We start from the raw sequence: 12,489 nt of genomic DNA, 5'->3' as shown, positions 1-12,489 counted from the left end.
TCCCAGCACCCAGAAGGCAAGGTAGGAGGTCCACTTTGAGTTTAAGGCCAGCCTGAGACTACATAATGAATGCCAGGTCAGCCTGGGTTAGAATGAGACCCTACTTTGAAAACAAAACAAAAGTCAGCAAACAAACAACAAAAGAAAAAACCCCAAACCCCAAAATAAATGAGGAGTCTGAACAGTGGAGGCTTTATCTCACGTGACTGTAATCTCATATCCTGGAGTGGCTCATCCTGGCGGCCAGGCGGTGCAGCAGACATCTGCAGGCAGGGAGCGCGCCTCTGCAGACTCCTGGTCTCCGTCCCGTCTCCCAGGCTCTGCAGCAGGGCTGGAGGCACTAGAGCGGACGGCGGCATCGCCCCCAAGAACTTGAGTCAGGCTCGCTGGAGGCTTGGCGTGAAACCAACCATGCAATAAATGCCGAGTAGAAACGAATCTTAGCTATTGGCAAACACCCCCATATTTCAAAGGTGGACACTCTATTTGCATTGCTTTTTCTTAGTTTTAAAGCTTTGCACTGAATCATTTCAGCCATGTTGTTAATAAATGGGAGATTTCTTATTATTGTAACTACTACCACCCCTAATCATTTCTAATAATAGTAATTTTTAAATCTCTATATGTCGTTCCCCAGAACCTTCAGCCTTTCAGGTGTGATTTTTTTTTTTTATTGTTTAACTAAATTACACTGCTAATAACTGCTACCTTGCTGCTTGCTGTAACCGGCTGTCCTTTTGCCCCAACCATCAGAGGGTCTGTCCCCTGGCGCACTGAGCAGATGGGCTGGCACTGAGCTCTGCTCCACTCTGGTGGCAGCATCTGTCCAACACTTTCTCTGTCTCTTTTTATCCCACAGCAGAAGTATTGGGAGGCCCTAAACTTGGAGCAGGTATGGACAATCCTCTTCCTAGAAGGACTTCCATGGCTTGATTTTCTGTTGGCTTTTGTTAGACCCCCTTGGATAGTGGGCCCATGACAAAGTCATGGTTATTTTAGTTAAAAAAAAAAAAAATTTACAGTCTGGAGAGATGGCTCAGCTGTTAAGGCACTTGTTTGCAAAGCCAATAGCTCAGGTTTGATTCCCCAGTACTCACATAAAGGCAGATGCACAAGGTTGGTGCATGTGTCTGGAGTTTGTTTGCAGTGGCTAGAGGCCCTGGCATACCCATTATTTTTTTTTTTCTCTCTCTCTCAAATAAATAATTTTTTAAAGCAATGCAGGCTATGTGTATACTCAATGGTGGAGCACTTTCCTAGTTACACAAGGCCTTGGGTTTGATTTTAGCACTGAACAATAGCAACAAAAAAAGAACATAAAACAGGGCTAGAGAGATGGGTTAGTGGTTAAGGCACTTGCCTGCAAAGTCAAAAGACCCAGGTTCAATTCTCCAGTACTCACATAAAGGCAGACTCATAAAGAGGTGCATGCATCTGGAGCTCGTTTTTGCAGTGGCAGGAGGCCCTGGCATGCCCATACTCCCTCTCTCAAGTAAATAAATAAAATGTTAAACAGGAGCAAGTCTGAGGATCTGTGGGATTTTCAGGGATCTCTTAGTTCTAGACCTTTTCTATTTTGAGTAGTCAGATAAGCCCAGCCTAGTGGGGACTCAGAGATGTGTGACCTGTGAAGGAAGGCCGCTGCAGGCCCCAGCCTCAGTGCTGGTGGGCGTGGCTGCCGCTGTTGTGATAAACAGTCCCACTGGAGGTCTGTTGTCCCTCTGAGACCTGGGCAGCTGGTGGTGTCTCCTTGCCACCCTCAGCTCCCAGTAACAGCCCATGCTTTGTGTCCACCACCTGTGCCTGTCATCTCCCAGAAATGTTTCTGACGTGAGAATACGTCATCACTCTCTCAGGCTTATGCCTGGTTTCCAGCACGTTTTTATTATGTAAAATGAAGCATTAAGATACATTATTCCGCTGGCTCAGAAGACAGAGTTTGAACATTTTCCAAGACTTTAAAGCGTCCACATGCTCTGATTACCAGCTTGTGTTTGCGGCGGCTCAGTTGGTGAGGATTAGCGAGAACTCTTCTGAAGTGTTTAGCAGTGGCTCTCCAACAACAGAGCATCTACGTGTGGCAGGAGCATGTCAATAGGCCAAACGCACAGCTAGGGGCCGCAGCCGACCCCAGCACCAGCCCCTAGTACCCACCTGGGAACTTCGGAAGAGGTTTGGTTCTGAGCCCATTCCGAGGTCTCTGATGTAGGAGTCTGGTCTCACTTGATGATGGTGTTTGTAATGAGCATTGTCCATCCTAAGTGAAAAGAATTGTCTCCTACCTCTGCTCCGGACGCTGCGTCAGAGGCTGAGGGGCCAGTGAGCTCCTTTACTAAGGATCTTTCCTAATGTCAGAAAAGGCTGCCAAGTCTGCATCTGTGAGTCAAGGAGGAGTTCACACAAACAGGGACAGGGCTGAGTGGTGTGAACCTGAGTGGTGTGGTCCTCGGGTCACCGAGATGCAGGGTGAGGTCTCTAGTCACCTCCTAGAAGAACTCAGTGGATCACTGACTGGTTCTGACAAGCCCGCAGTCTTGGAGAACGTGCAGCGTAGATGTTAATTGTCTGAGAGCCTCGGAGACTTTATCTGGTTCCTCTCGGGACTGGGCTGTCTGATTCAGCTGGTAACGTGCCCATGCCTGGGTCTGTGATGTTGCCCAAATAGATCAGCCAGGCAGCCTGGCTGGCGCAGCCTCCTTTGTCATGGCTGTTTCTAGGAGTCCTGATATTGTCCAGTGTGACCTCATGACAACATTATAAGGTATAAAATCTCAGAAATGGAAGAGCCTAGTTGCTGATTTGAAACACAGCTTGCCTGGTAAAACCATGCTCAGATAGACAAAGAGAAAACAAGGGAACGGCAGCAGGGCTGGGCCCGATCTCCACTCCCCTCTGGAACTTTAAAATGGCCCGAAGGATGTTGAGCTGTGTTTGGTTTTTGGAGACAAGGTCTCGCTGTGCAGCCAGTCCAAGAAAAAAAAAATTTTTTTTGAGGCAGGATCTTTTAAAATATATATATATTTATTTATTTGAGAGAGAGAATAACAGAATGAGAATGGGTACACCAGGTCCTCTTGCCATTGCAAAGGAATGCCAGATGCATGTACCACTTTATGCATCTGGTTTTATGTGGGAAATCAAACTCAGGTCATCAGGCTTTGCAAACACGTGCCCTTAACCACTGAGCAATCTCTCCAGCCCTGTTTTTTTTTTGGGGGGGGGGCAGGATTGCACTCTCTTCCAGGCTGTCCTAGAACTCACTTTGTAGCCCAAGTTGGCTTTAAACTCATGGCAACCCTCCTGAGTGCTGTGATTAAAGATGGCAGCCACCATGCCGGCAGGCCAAGAATGTTTGATCCTCTGCTCATCCTGTGTCAGCCTCCTGAGTAGCTGGGGTTACAGGCGTGGAGCACCACACCCAGTTAGGTGCAGGGTGCTTGATCCTGAACCCTGTGTAAAATTCTCTCTGTGCTGTGTCTTCTTAGAACCAAGAGACTTTGCAAACAGCTCTATCCATGCATATAGGCCTACTTTCTCTTTTAAACTTTCCATACTTATTTGAGTCAGTGATGGCAGTGTCTACCATTCAGAATCGGTTTGATGCCCAGGCTGGCCTGGAACTCACTCTGTAGCCCAGGCTGGCCTCAAATTCATGTTGATCGCCCTATCTCAGCTTCCCAAGTGCTCAAATGAAAGGCGTGTGCCACCTCACCTGGCTCAGAATTGGCTTGGAAGTGTTTGCTCTAGACAAGCCCACTGAAGGAAGGACCACGTGAGGATAAACGTGGATCCAACTCTTCCAGGGCTTACAACTTCCATGAAGACAAGACATCCAAGGATTTGCTAATGGCAGGGAATAGTGGGGAAAGGAGTGGGAAGGGAAATGGAGCTACGCTGTTCAGGGTGGCTGCTAGTTAATTCTCTGATTTGATGAATTCCCTGGGGCTCTTGGTGGCAGACACCTGCCTAGCATGCTCAAAGTCCTGGGTTTGATCTACAGCCCCACTGAGAACACTAAGTAAAGCCAGGTGTGGTGCTCCCCTCCTTTGTTGCCAGCACTGGGGAGGAGGATCGCCATGAGTTCAAGACTAGCCTGAGCAACAGAGTGAGCTTCAGGTCAGCCTGGGCTAGACTGAGACCCTGCCTCAAAAAAAAAAAAAAAAGAGAGAGAGAAAGGCCGGGCGTGGTGGCGCATGCCTTTGACCCAGCACTCGGAAGGCAGAGGTAGGAGGATCACCGTGAATTTGAGGCCACCCTGAGACTCCATAGTGAATTCCAGGTCAGCCTGGGCTAGGGTGAGACCCTACCTCGAAAAACCAAAATAAATAAATAAATAAAGAGAAAGAAAGAAAAAGAGAGAAAGCTATACTCTCTTAAGGCTGGCTAACTTGTCCTTGCCAGTTTGCCTTGGGTCATAAGATCCAGGATTCAGCTGTTGTTTGGGGGTGGGCTGGGCTGCAATAGAGGGAAGGGATCTATTCCACCAAGCTGTCCTGTCTTTTCTCCGCAGTGGGATCCTGAAGATGTGAATCTTGAAAGGAACAAAGACAACACCGAGCTGTTTAGATCACAGGTGCACAGGGCCTCCTTGGACCCAGTGAAATTGACCTCTGATGATTAACATCTTCAGGAACTAGTCCATCAGCTCAGAACCCAAGGTCAGGCATTCATTTATCACTGACCAAATGGGGATCACCCTACAGTGACACGGAGCAGGAATTTGAGCTGCTGCCGAAGCTGCCCAGGGAAGTGAGGAGCCTGGAGCTGTCACTGAGCTTGGCTGGTCTACACCAGCGTTCAGAATGGAGCGCAGGCTCTGGGGCCTGTGGGCATATCCTCACATGCTCAGTTGATTCTGACGATGAGGAATTCACAGGTGGACCCTGCTTTGCCACAATAAACCTTCTTCCAAAGGACCTTGGACCCTCTTTTCCCATCTTCCCTTTCTGTCTACTCCTGTGTGGTTCAACCAGAAACAGCATCTGCTGAATGCCAGGCCTGAACTCGCTAATAGCTGGGTTTGGATCTCAGCAGAAGTCACTCCGCAAGACTTGGCTAAGTCCGGGTGAAAAAGTGGGGGGGTCTGTGAGTTGGGGACCAGAGCACATATGCAGGACCTTTCCAGACCTGGTCTCCGCCTCCAGTCACTCACTTAACTGCCACATGGTCTGTCCAGGCCTGTCTGGTTGACGAAATGTTTTGTGAGGTGGCAGCCATTGCAGGGACAAGGAAAGCCAGCCCCTGTAGGTAATGCGACACCCGCTGGCCTGGCACAGTGTACCCCCCGGCTCAGGAAGTGGCTGAAAGCCCGCAGAGGATAACAGCGTGGTGTTAAGCAGTGCCGTTTTGGGGGTCATTTTGCTACTGTGACCATGAGTGAAGGGAGCGAGCTGGGAGAAAACACTGGAGTGAATAAATTTTGATTGACTGAACTATAAAATATCTCGCTATGGAATAGGGTAAGTCTGAATCCAGGCACTCACAGCTGTCTGCTAGGAGGAGAAACGCCAAGGAACGGCTCTGCTACAGCTGGTCACAAGTGCCCAGCCTAAGGGGCGGAGCAAGCGCCAGCTGCAGCACCTGAGACTCCTGCAGAGATCCTATCCCCGGGGCGACTCTGAATCGGAGCCAGTCTGAAGCCCCTTTATCCGCTTTGGGTCCTTGGTTTATCTTGTAAGGGAACACTTGCTGAAGCCAGCTTCACTCTGTGGTCTCAACCACTGAAAGTGTACTACTTTGATGGACGAGGAACATTTGAATGGAGGACTAAAGCTGAAGAGGCAAAGAACATTCCAGGAGCCTAGGCAGGTGACTCCCTAGGATAAGGCATTGTTGCACACACCTGAGGAGGAGCTTGGCGGCTTGCCTGTAATCCCAGCACTGGGATGGGGAGAGCTCTAGGTTCGAGACAGACCCCGCTTCAGTAGATGAAGTGGAGAGTAACAGACGCAGGCACCTGGCCTCACCCTGTCCTCCACATGCGTGCACATAGCGGGAACCCACATACATGCAAACGTGGACGCACACACGCGCACAGCACGTGCAGAAAAGTAAATAACTCAGTTTTTGAAAAGAATATTCTAAAAAGATAAATAAATACAAAAAGAGTATTCCAGCAGGTAAATTGGTCGAGGGCTGGAAGCAGGGAAGGGGGGGGCTCTGTCAAGATGAAATCTGATGTGGCCAGAATTGATGGAACATTTCAAAAGGTTCTGATAATGTTACCTCCCCTCCAACTCCCCCAGAAGTTTTAAAAGATGGGCTGATGATACAGCCCAGTGGTGGAGCTTGCTTAAAGGGTCCCATCTCCTGAGTCGGGTGTGTGTGTGTGTGTTTTATTGTTGTTTTTCGATTTTTCGAGATAGGGTCTCACTCTAGTCCAAACTGACCTGGAATTCATTCTGAAAACCCAGGCTAGTCTCGAACTCACAGTGATCCAACTACCTCTGTCTCCTGAGTGCTGGGATTAAAGGCTAGCGCCACCATGCCCGGCGCCTGTGTTCTTTTTTGACTACAAACGTAGGGCATCCAGGTTGCTTGGAGCTGGGCAGATGCAAACAGCCCGAGCTTCTCCTGGGCTCTCTATTCATCAGAAACCTCCAGCAGTTGTGGGTGTTGGCAGAGGCTCCTGGCCTGGCTTCCTAGGTGTCAGGGTGGGCAGCAGAGGGGCTAAGACCCCAGGCGCTGGGCCCCTATCCAGTTCCCCCCCTCCCCAGGCCTGCAGACAGCTCCACTTCCCCGAAATAAAATGTGGGAGGGAGGGACAGTCACATGGGCACTCAGCTAGCTGGGGCTCTGGGGGGGGGCTGGCTGCTGCCTCGAGCCCTGGGAGACCTCTGGGACAGGATCGCAAGTGTCTCTGCACTGTTTTTTAAAATTATTAGTTATTTTTTATTGACAACTTCCATAATTATAAACAATGTCCCATGGTAATTCCTGCCCTTCCCCCACTTTCCCCTTTGAAGCTCCGCTCTCCATCATACATATCTGCTCCCCCTCAATCATAATAATTATTATTTCTGTTTTATTTATTTGGGAGAAAGACCAATACAGAATGTGCTCACCAGGGACTCCAACCATGGCAAATGAACTCCAGATGCATGAGCCACCTTGCCCTTTTGGCTTATGTGGGTCCTAGAGAATCGAACCTGGGCCATTTGGCTTTGCAAGCAAATGCCTTAAACCTCTAAGCCGTCTCTCCATCCCTGCACTGAGTTTTAAAGAGATGATTACAAGGCTATTTTATTGTTTCTAGAGTATGTTTTTAAAACCAACATCCTTATTTAGGGAACCACTATTTTTTATCTAAGCATTTCAAGTATGGCAGTGGCTGGAGAGAGAGCTCAGCAGTTAAGGGCACTCACTTGCAAAGCCTGCTTGCACATTCAGTTGTCTGGCACCCACGTAAAGCCACATGCCAAAAGTGGTGCATGAATCCACATTGGCTAGGAGCCTTGACACACCCGTTACCTCTCTCTCTCAAATAAAGAAATGAATATAATTTAATTTAAAAGGTATTTCAGGTGCACAGTTTAGGCAAAAGAAAATCAGAGCAGGGTGTAGTGGCACATATCTTTAATCCCAGCACTTGGGGGGCAGAGGTAGGAGGATCACCATGAGTTCAAAGCCAGCATGAGACTATATAGTGAATATCAGGTTAGCCTAGGCTAGAGACCCCTACCTTGAAAAGCTAGAATAATAAAAAAGAAAATCAGGTTGTATCAAAGTTTATGAAGAAAAACAACAGTTGTTTGCCCCACTGTCCCAAAGGTCCTACTTCTGGCTTTCATTAGGTTAATTTCTTTGGTTTTAAAGGGCTGAGTGTGGGGCATGAAATACGGGGCCTTGCTTTGTAATCCTGCTATGAGAAAAACAGACCTGTTTATGTCTGGATTCCACAGTTTAGATTGAATAAGGATAAATCCACACGTTACATTGATTTCATTGCAATTTTTCAAGTAGACCGAGAAAGCATGCAATTTCCCTTGATAGTATGCAATTAGTAAATACAAATTCTTCTTGTGTATATTTTTCAGAGGTAGACTGACCTGGAATTCACTCTGTAGTTCAAGACTGGCTTTGAACTCACAGCCATCCTCCTACCTCTGCCTCCCACCACATCTGGCAAAACTGGTTCTTTTTTCCCCCCATCTTAAGTACTAGTATTAACTCTAATCACACATTACACATCACATGGTAATTTTATCCACCATTGATCTATTACATCTGTACTTACGTAGAGTACAGAATGGCTACATAAGGGCCCACGGAGCTAAAAAGTTCAAAGGAGGAGAGGCCTTCCTTGGAGGCAGAAGCAGATACAGATGCAGAGAGGGGTAGACTTCCTTTAATGGACACAGTTGGAGAGCTGCTGGAACCACTGAGCCAAAACCCAGGCTCACAGGATCTAGCCACTCTGCAGAGCCTTAGGATTGTAGTGGCAAGATGGAGGACCCAGCCTGGACAGATGACCAGATGGACAGCCAGCCAGCAGTTCAAGCAGTGAGGACTAAGCTGAGCTGAAGCACCAGGGACAGCAGGGAGCTCTCCACTGGTGTGTCCTAGCAAACACGGATGGATCAGATGGCAGGTCAGTGGGGCCATCACCGTCCTGTTAGGTGTCTTCCTCTTTATGGGCTACAGGTGAGAGTGTGTTACTCTTCATTGGTCTGGTGTGTTTGGTAAGTTTTAGGCCTAGTTTTCCTCATCTGTTTTTTTTTTTTTTTAAATTTATTTATTTATTTATTTGAGAGCGACAGACACAGAGAGAAAGACAGATAGAGGGAGAGAGAGAGAATGGGCGCGCCAGGGCTTCCAGCCTCTGCAAACGAACTCCAGACGCGTGCGCCCCCTTGTGCATCTGGCTAACGTGGGACCTGGGGAACCGAGCCTCGAACCGGGGTCCTTAGGCTTCACAGGCAAGCGCTTAACCGCTACGCCATCTCTCCAGCCCTCCTCATCTGTTTTTATTTTTATTTATGTATTTACTTGAGAGAGAGAGAGAGAATGGCGCTGCAAATGAATTCCAGATGCATGCACCACCTGTGCATCTGTCTTACATTGGTCCTGGGGAATCAAACCTGGGTCCTTTGGCTTTCCAGGCAAGCACCTTAACTGCTAAGCCATCCCTCCAGCTTGCTTTTATTTTTAAAATATTTATTTATTTGCAAGCAGATATACATAGATAGAGAAAGAGAGAAAGTGAGTGAGTATGGGTTATGGGTGCACCAGAGCCTCTAGCCACTGGGGAAAAAAAAAAAAACTGCAGATGCATGTGCCACCTTATGTATCTGGCTTACATGGGACCTGGGGAAAGGAATCCACGTCATTAGGTTTTGCAGGCAAGCGCCTTAGCTATGGAGCCATCTCTCCAGCCCCTGTTTGATTAAGAATATTTATTTATTTGAGAGAGGGAGAGAGAATGGGTGTGCCAAGGCCTCCAACCACTGCAAATAAATTCCAGACACATGTGACACCTTATGCATCTGGCTTTCCATGGGTACTGAAGAAACGAACCTGAGTCCTTTAGCTTTACAGGCAAGTGCCTTAACTGTTATGCCATCTGTCCAGCCCTTCTACTTCTTCTTCTTCTTTTTTTGGTTTTTCAAGATAGGTTAACTCTACCCCAGGCTGACCTGGAATTCACTACATAGTCTCAGGTGGCCTGGAACTCACAGTGATCCTCCTACCTCTGCCTAATGACATTAAGATACACTCATCAGTTTTCTTGTCATTTTATTTTGTTTTAAATATTTTAACTTATTGATTTGAGAGAGAGAGGCACATAGAGGGAATGGGTGCTAATATTATCTTTTAATATTTCATTTTTTATTGGCTAAGCTGCTTCCTTATCAGTGCTAGAGCAGATCTCCGGAGTAACACCCAGCTCAGTTCCCATCAGGTGCTGTTCTCTACCCATAACGCCTCAGAGCTTCTTCTGATCACTTGGGATGCATGCTTTCTTGGGAAAGTGGGGGATACAATTTTAAGATACAGATACAGGGTAAAATTTGGGAACAAATTTCTTAAATGCCTCATACATTTCTGATATGGCTATCAATTCTGCCATTAAGATCACCTTTTTTGATCATGGAAAAATCAAAATCAGTAGCGTGATTGGGTACTTACTACATGACTTTCATTAATTAAAGAACTTACATATGATGTTTTTCCAGAGGGTTTCTCTGATTATACAGGTTGACCCATGTAGAGCGCTGGCACTACAACTTCTCCTCAAAAAAGAAAAAGGAGGGCTGGAGAGATGGCTTAGCGATTAAGCACTTGCCTGTGAAACCTAAGGACCTGGGTTCGAGGCTCGGTTCCCCAGGACCCACATTAGCCAGATACACAAGGGGGCGCACGTGTCTGGAGTTCATTTGCAGTGGCTGGAAGCCCTGCCATGCCCATTCTCTCTCTCTCTCTCTCACTCTCTGCCTCTTTCTCTCTCTGTCTGTCACTATCAAATAAATAAAATAAAAATAAACAAAAAAGAAAAAGGAAAGATTTACAAACAGGCCACTTATTTTACAAGTACTCTAATGTTACACTTTTATTTAGTGTAAATATCGTGTAGACTCATTCTCTTACACCCATCTCAGAGCCTCAAGCAAAGACAGGAGAGAGCCTCAGCCTGATGAAACTCTGGAGTAAGAGGCAGTAGCAACAAAGACTCAGTTGGACAGCTGTGTGTGACTGACAAATGTGGCACTTAAACACAGTGGTTGCTTGGAAAGGGGCGTAATGAGGAGTTGGGGGATTATATCAGACAACTTATGTCTGGTCAACACAGCTAAATCTCGTTCAGTGAGGACAAGGCCTTGAATATGCTGCATGAAGTCATGACCCATGATGGAAAGATCCACCTTCCAGAACACTGTGGTTCCCAGGCCTGATGCTCACGTTGACACTGTCCCTAGGACTGGCAAGCCCAACCCTAGCAGCAGTCAATCCCGCCACCATAACGACAAAGGCTAATGGAAAACACTATTTGCCTGGGCCACCTACCAAACAAACAAACAACAAAAAACAGGTCTGGAGTGATGGCTTTGTGGTTAAGCGCTTGCCTGTGAAGCCTAAGAACACTGGTTCGAGGCTTGATTCCCCAAGACCCACATAAACCAGATGCACAAGGTAGTGCATGCATCTAGACTTCATTTGCAGTGGCTGGAGGCCCTAAGATGCACCCATTTTCTCTCTCTCTCTGCCTCTGTCTCTGCCTGTCGATCTCAAATGAAAAATATATATATATATACATGATGTTTAAAATATTTTTTATTATTGTAGAAAAAATAGGTCATACACAATATTCTACAAACTCCTTCATGCTTGCAGAAATTTAAGGACAAGTTACTTTCACAGAATTCATTTTGCAAAGATGTAACCTCAAATCTCAGAATTAAACATACACCCCTTTCTGTGGGCCAACTCCCTAGCACGCAGGCATTAGGGAGTAAAGGGGAAGGAGAACATCCTTCCTGAACTAGAAACTATCAGGAAAAGCAAGAATTCTAAGGCAGCCATTCACAGGGTGGTTTCCCACACCTGAAGTAAAACAGAGTCCTCAAAGACTCACACACCCACTCCGTGACTGGTGCTAAATAACAAAAGACCTGTCAAAGGGCAGATGAAGAAAAGAGGCAGGAAGAGAGTTTACTTTAAAAAAAAATTGAAACCAAGCACTTTCCCATTCCATTGGCACCCCTGGCCATAAGCAAGGAGAATTTTTAAATATTTTAAAAAATATTTTTGTTCATTTTTATTTGAGAGTGACAGAGAGAGAGAGAAAGGCAGATAAAGAGACATACAGAGGGAGAATGGGCGCGCCAGGGCTTCCAGCCACTGCAAATGAACTCCAGACGCGTGCGCCCCCTTGTGCATCTGGCTAACGTGGGACCTGGGGAACCGAGCCTCGAACCGGGCTCCCTAGGCTTCACAGGCAAGCGTTTTACTGCTACGCCATCTCTCCAGCCCAGCAAGGAGAATTTAAAGTGTAGTGAACATTTCAAGTCTCCCTGTGGTTTGAAAGCTGCCTACAAATGATGTCCAAGGAAAGTATGAGTTTGCTTTCAGGATAATCATCCACTAGGTCCCAGGTAATTTGCTGAATTGTCATGTTTTGATTCACACCGACTTTTTAATTCTTCCTCCAACACTTTTAAATACACTGCTTTGGAAATCTCTGAATCTACATTAAAATTGTGTTACACCACATGATGTATTTCTTGTAAATGTGCAAATATGAGATGCACTCCATAACCAATGTGAGCGAAAAATTGCTTTTTAAAAATAAATAAATAAATAAAAGACCTAGCCTCTGGTTGCTTCCCACTGTTCCTTCAAGCTTTCATCTTTTTTTTTCTTCAAATTTTTATTTATTTATTTGAGAGTGACAGACACAGAGAGAAGGACAGATAGAGGGAGAGAGAGAGAATGGGCGCGCCAGGGCTTCCAGCCTCTGCAAACGAACTCCAGACGCGTGCTCCCCCTTGT

General features: G+C 46.7%; 1 protein-coding gene across 5 annotated transcripts in view; it reads left to right on the top strand.

Moving 5' to 3' along the window:
• Tmem44 (transmembrane protein 44) overlaps positions 1–4,916 on the top strand; it is a 42,822-nt gene extending 37,906 nt beyond the window's left edge. For 3 of the 5 annotated variants that reach the window (XM_045151179.1, XM_045151180.1, XM_045151177.1), the window contains 2 exons: positions 860–892; positions 4,511–4,916. In XM_045151179.1, the coding sequence (XP_045007114.1) occupies positions 860–892; positions 4,511–4,621 (144 nt within the window). In that variant the 3' untranslated portion in view covers positions 4,622–4,916. The remainder of the gene's footprint in view (positions 1–859; positions 893–4,510) is intronic. The other 2 variants (XM_045151181.1, XM_045151178.1) reach the window with 1 other exon arrangement.
• Positions 4,917–12,489: the final 7,573 nt, after the last annotated feature.

The sequence above is a fragment of the Jaculus jaculus genome, chromosome 5 (genome assembly GCF_020740685.1).
Source record: "Jaculus jaculus isolate mJacJac1 chromosome 5, mJacJac1.mat.Y.cur, whole genome shotgun sequence".
Taxonomy (NCBI): domain Eukaryota; kingdom Metazoa; phylum Chordata; class Mammalia; order Rodentia; family Dipodidae; genus Jaculus; species Jaculus jaculus.
This window is presented reverse-complemented; position numbering and strand designations above follow the sequence as displayed.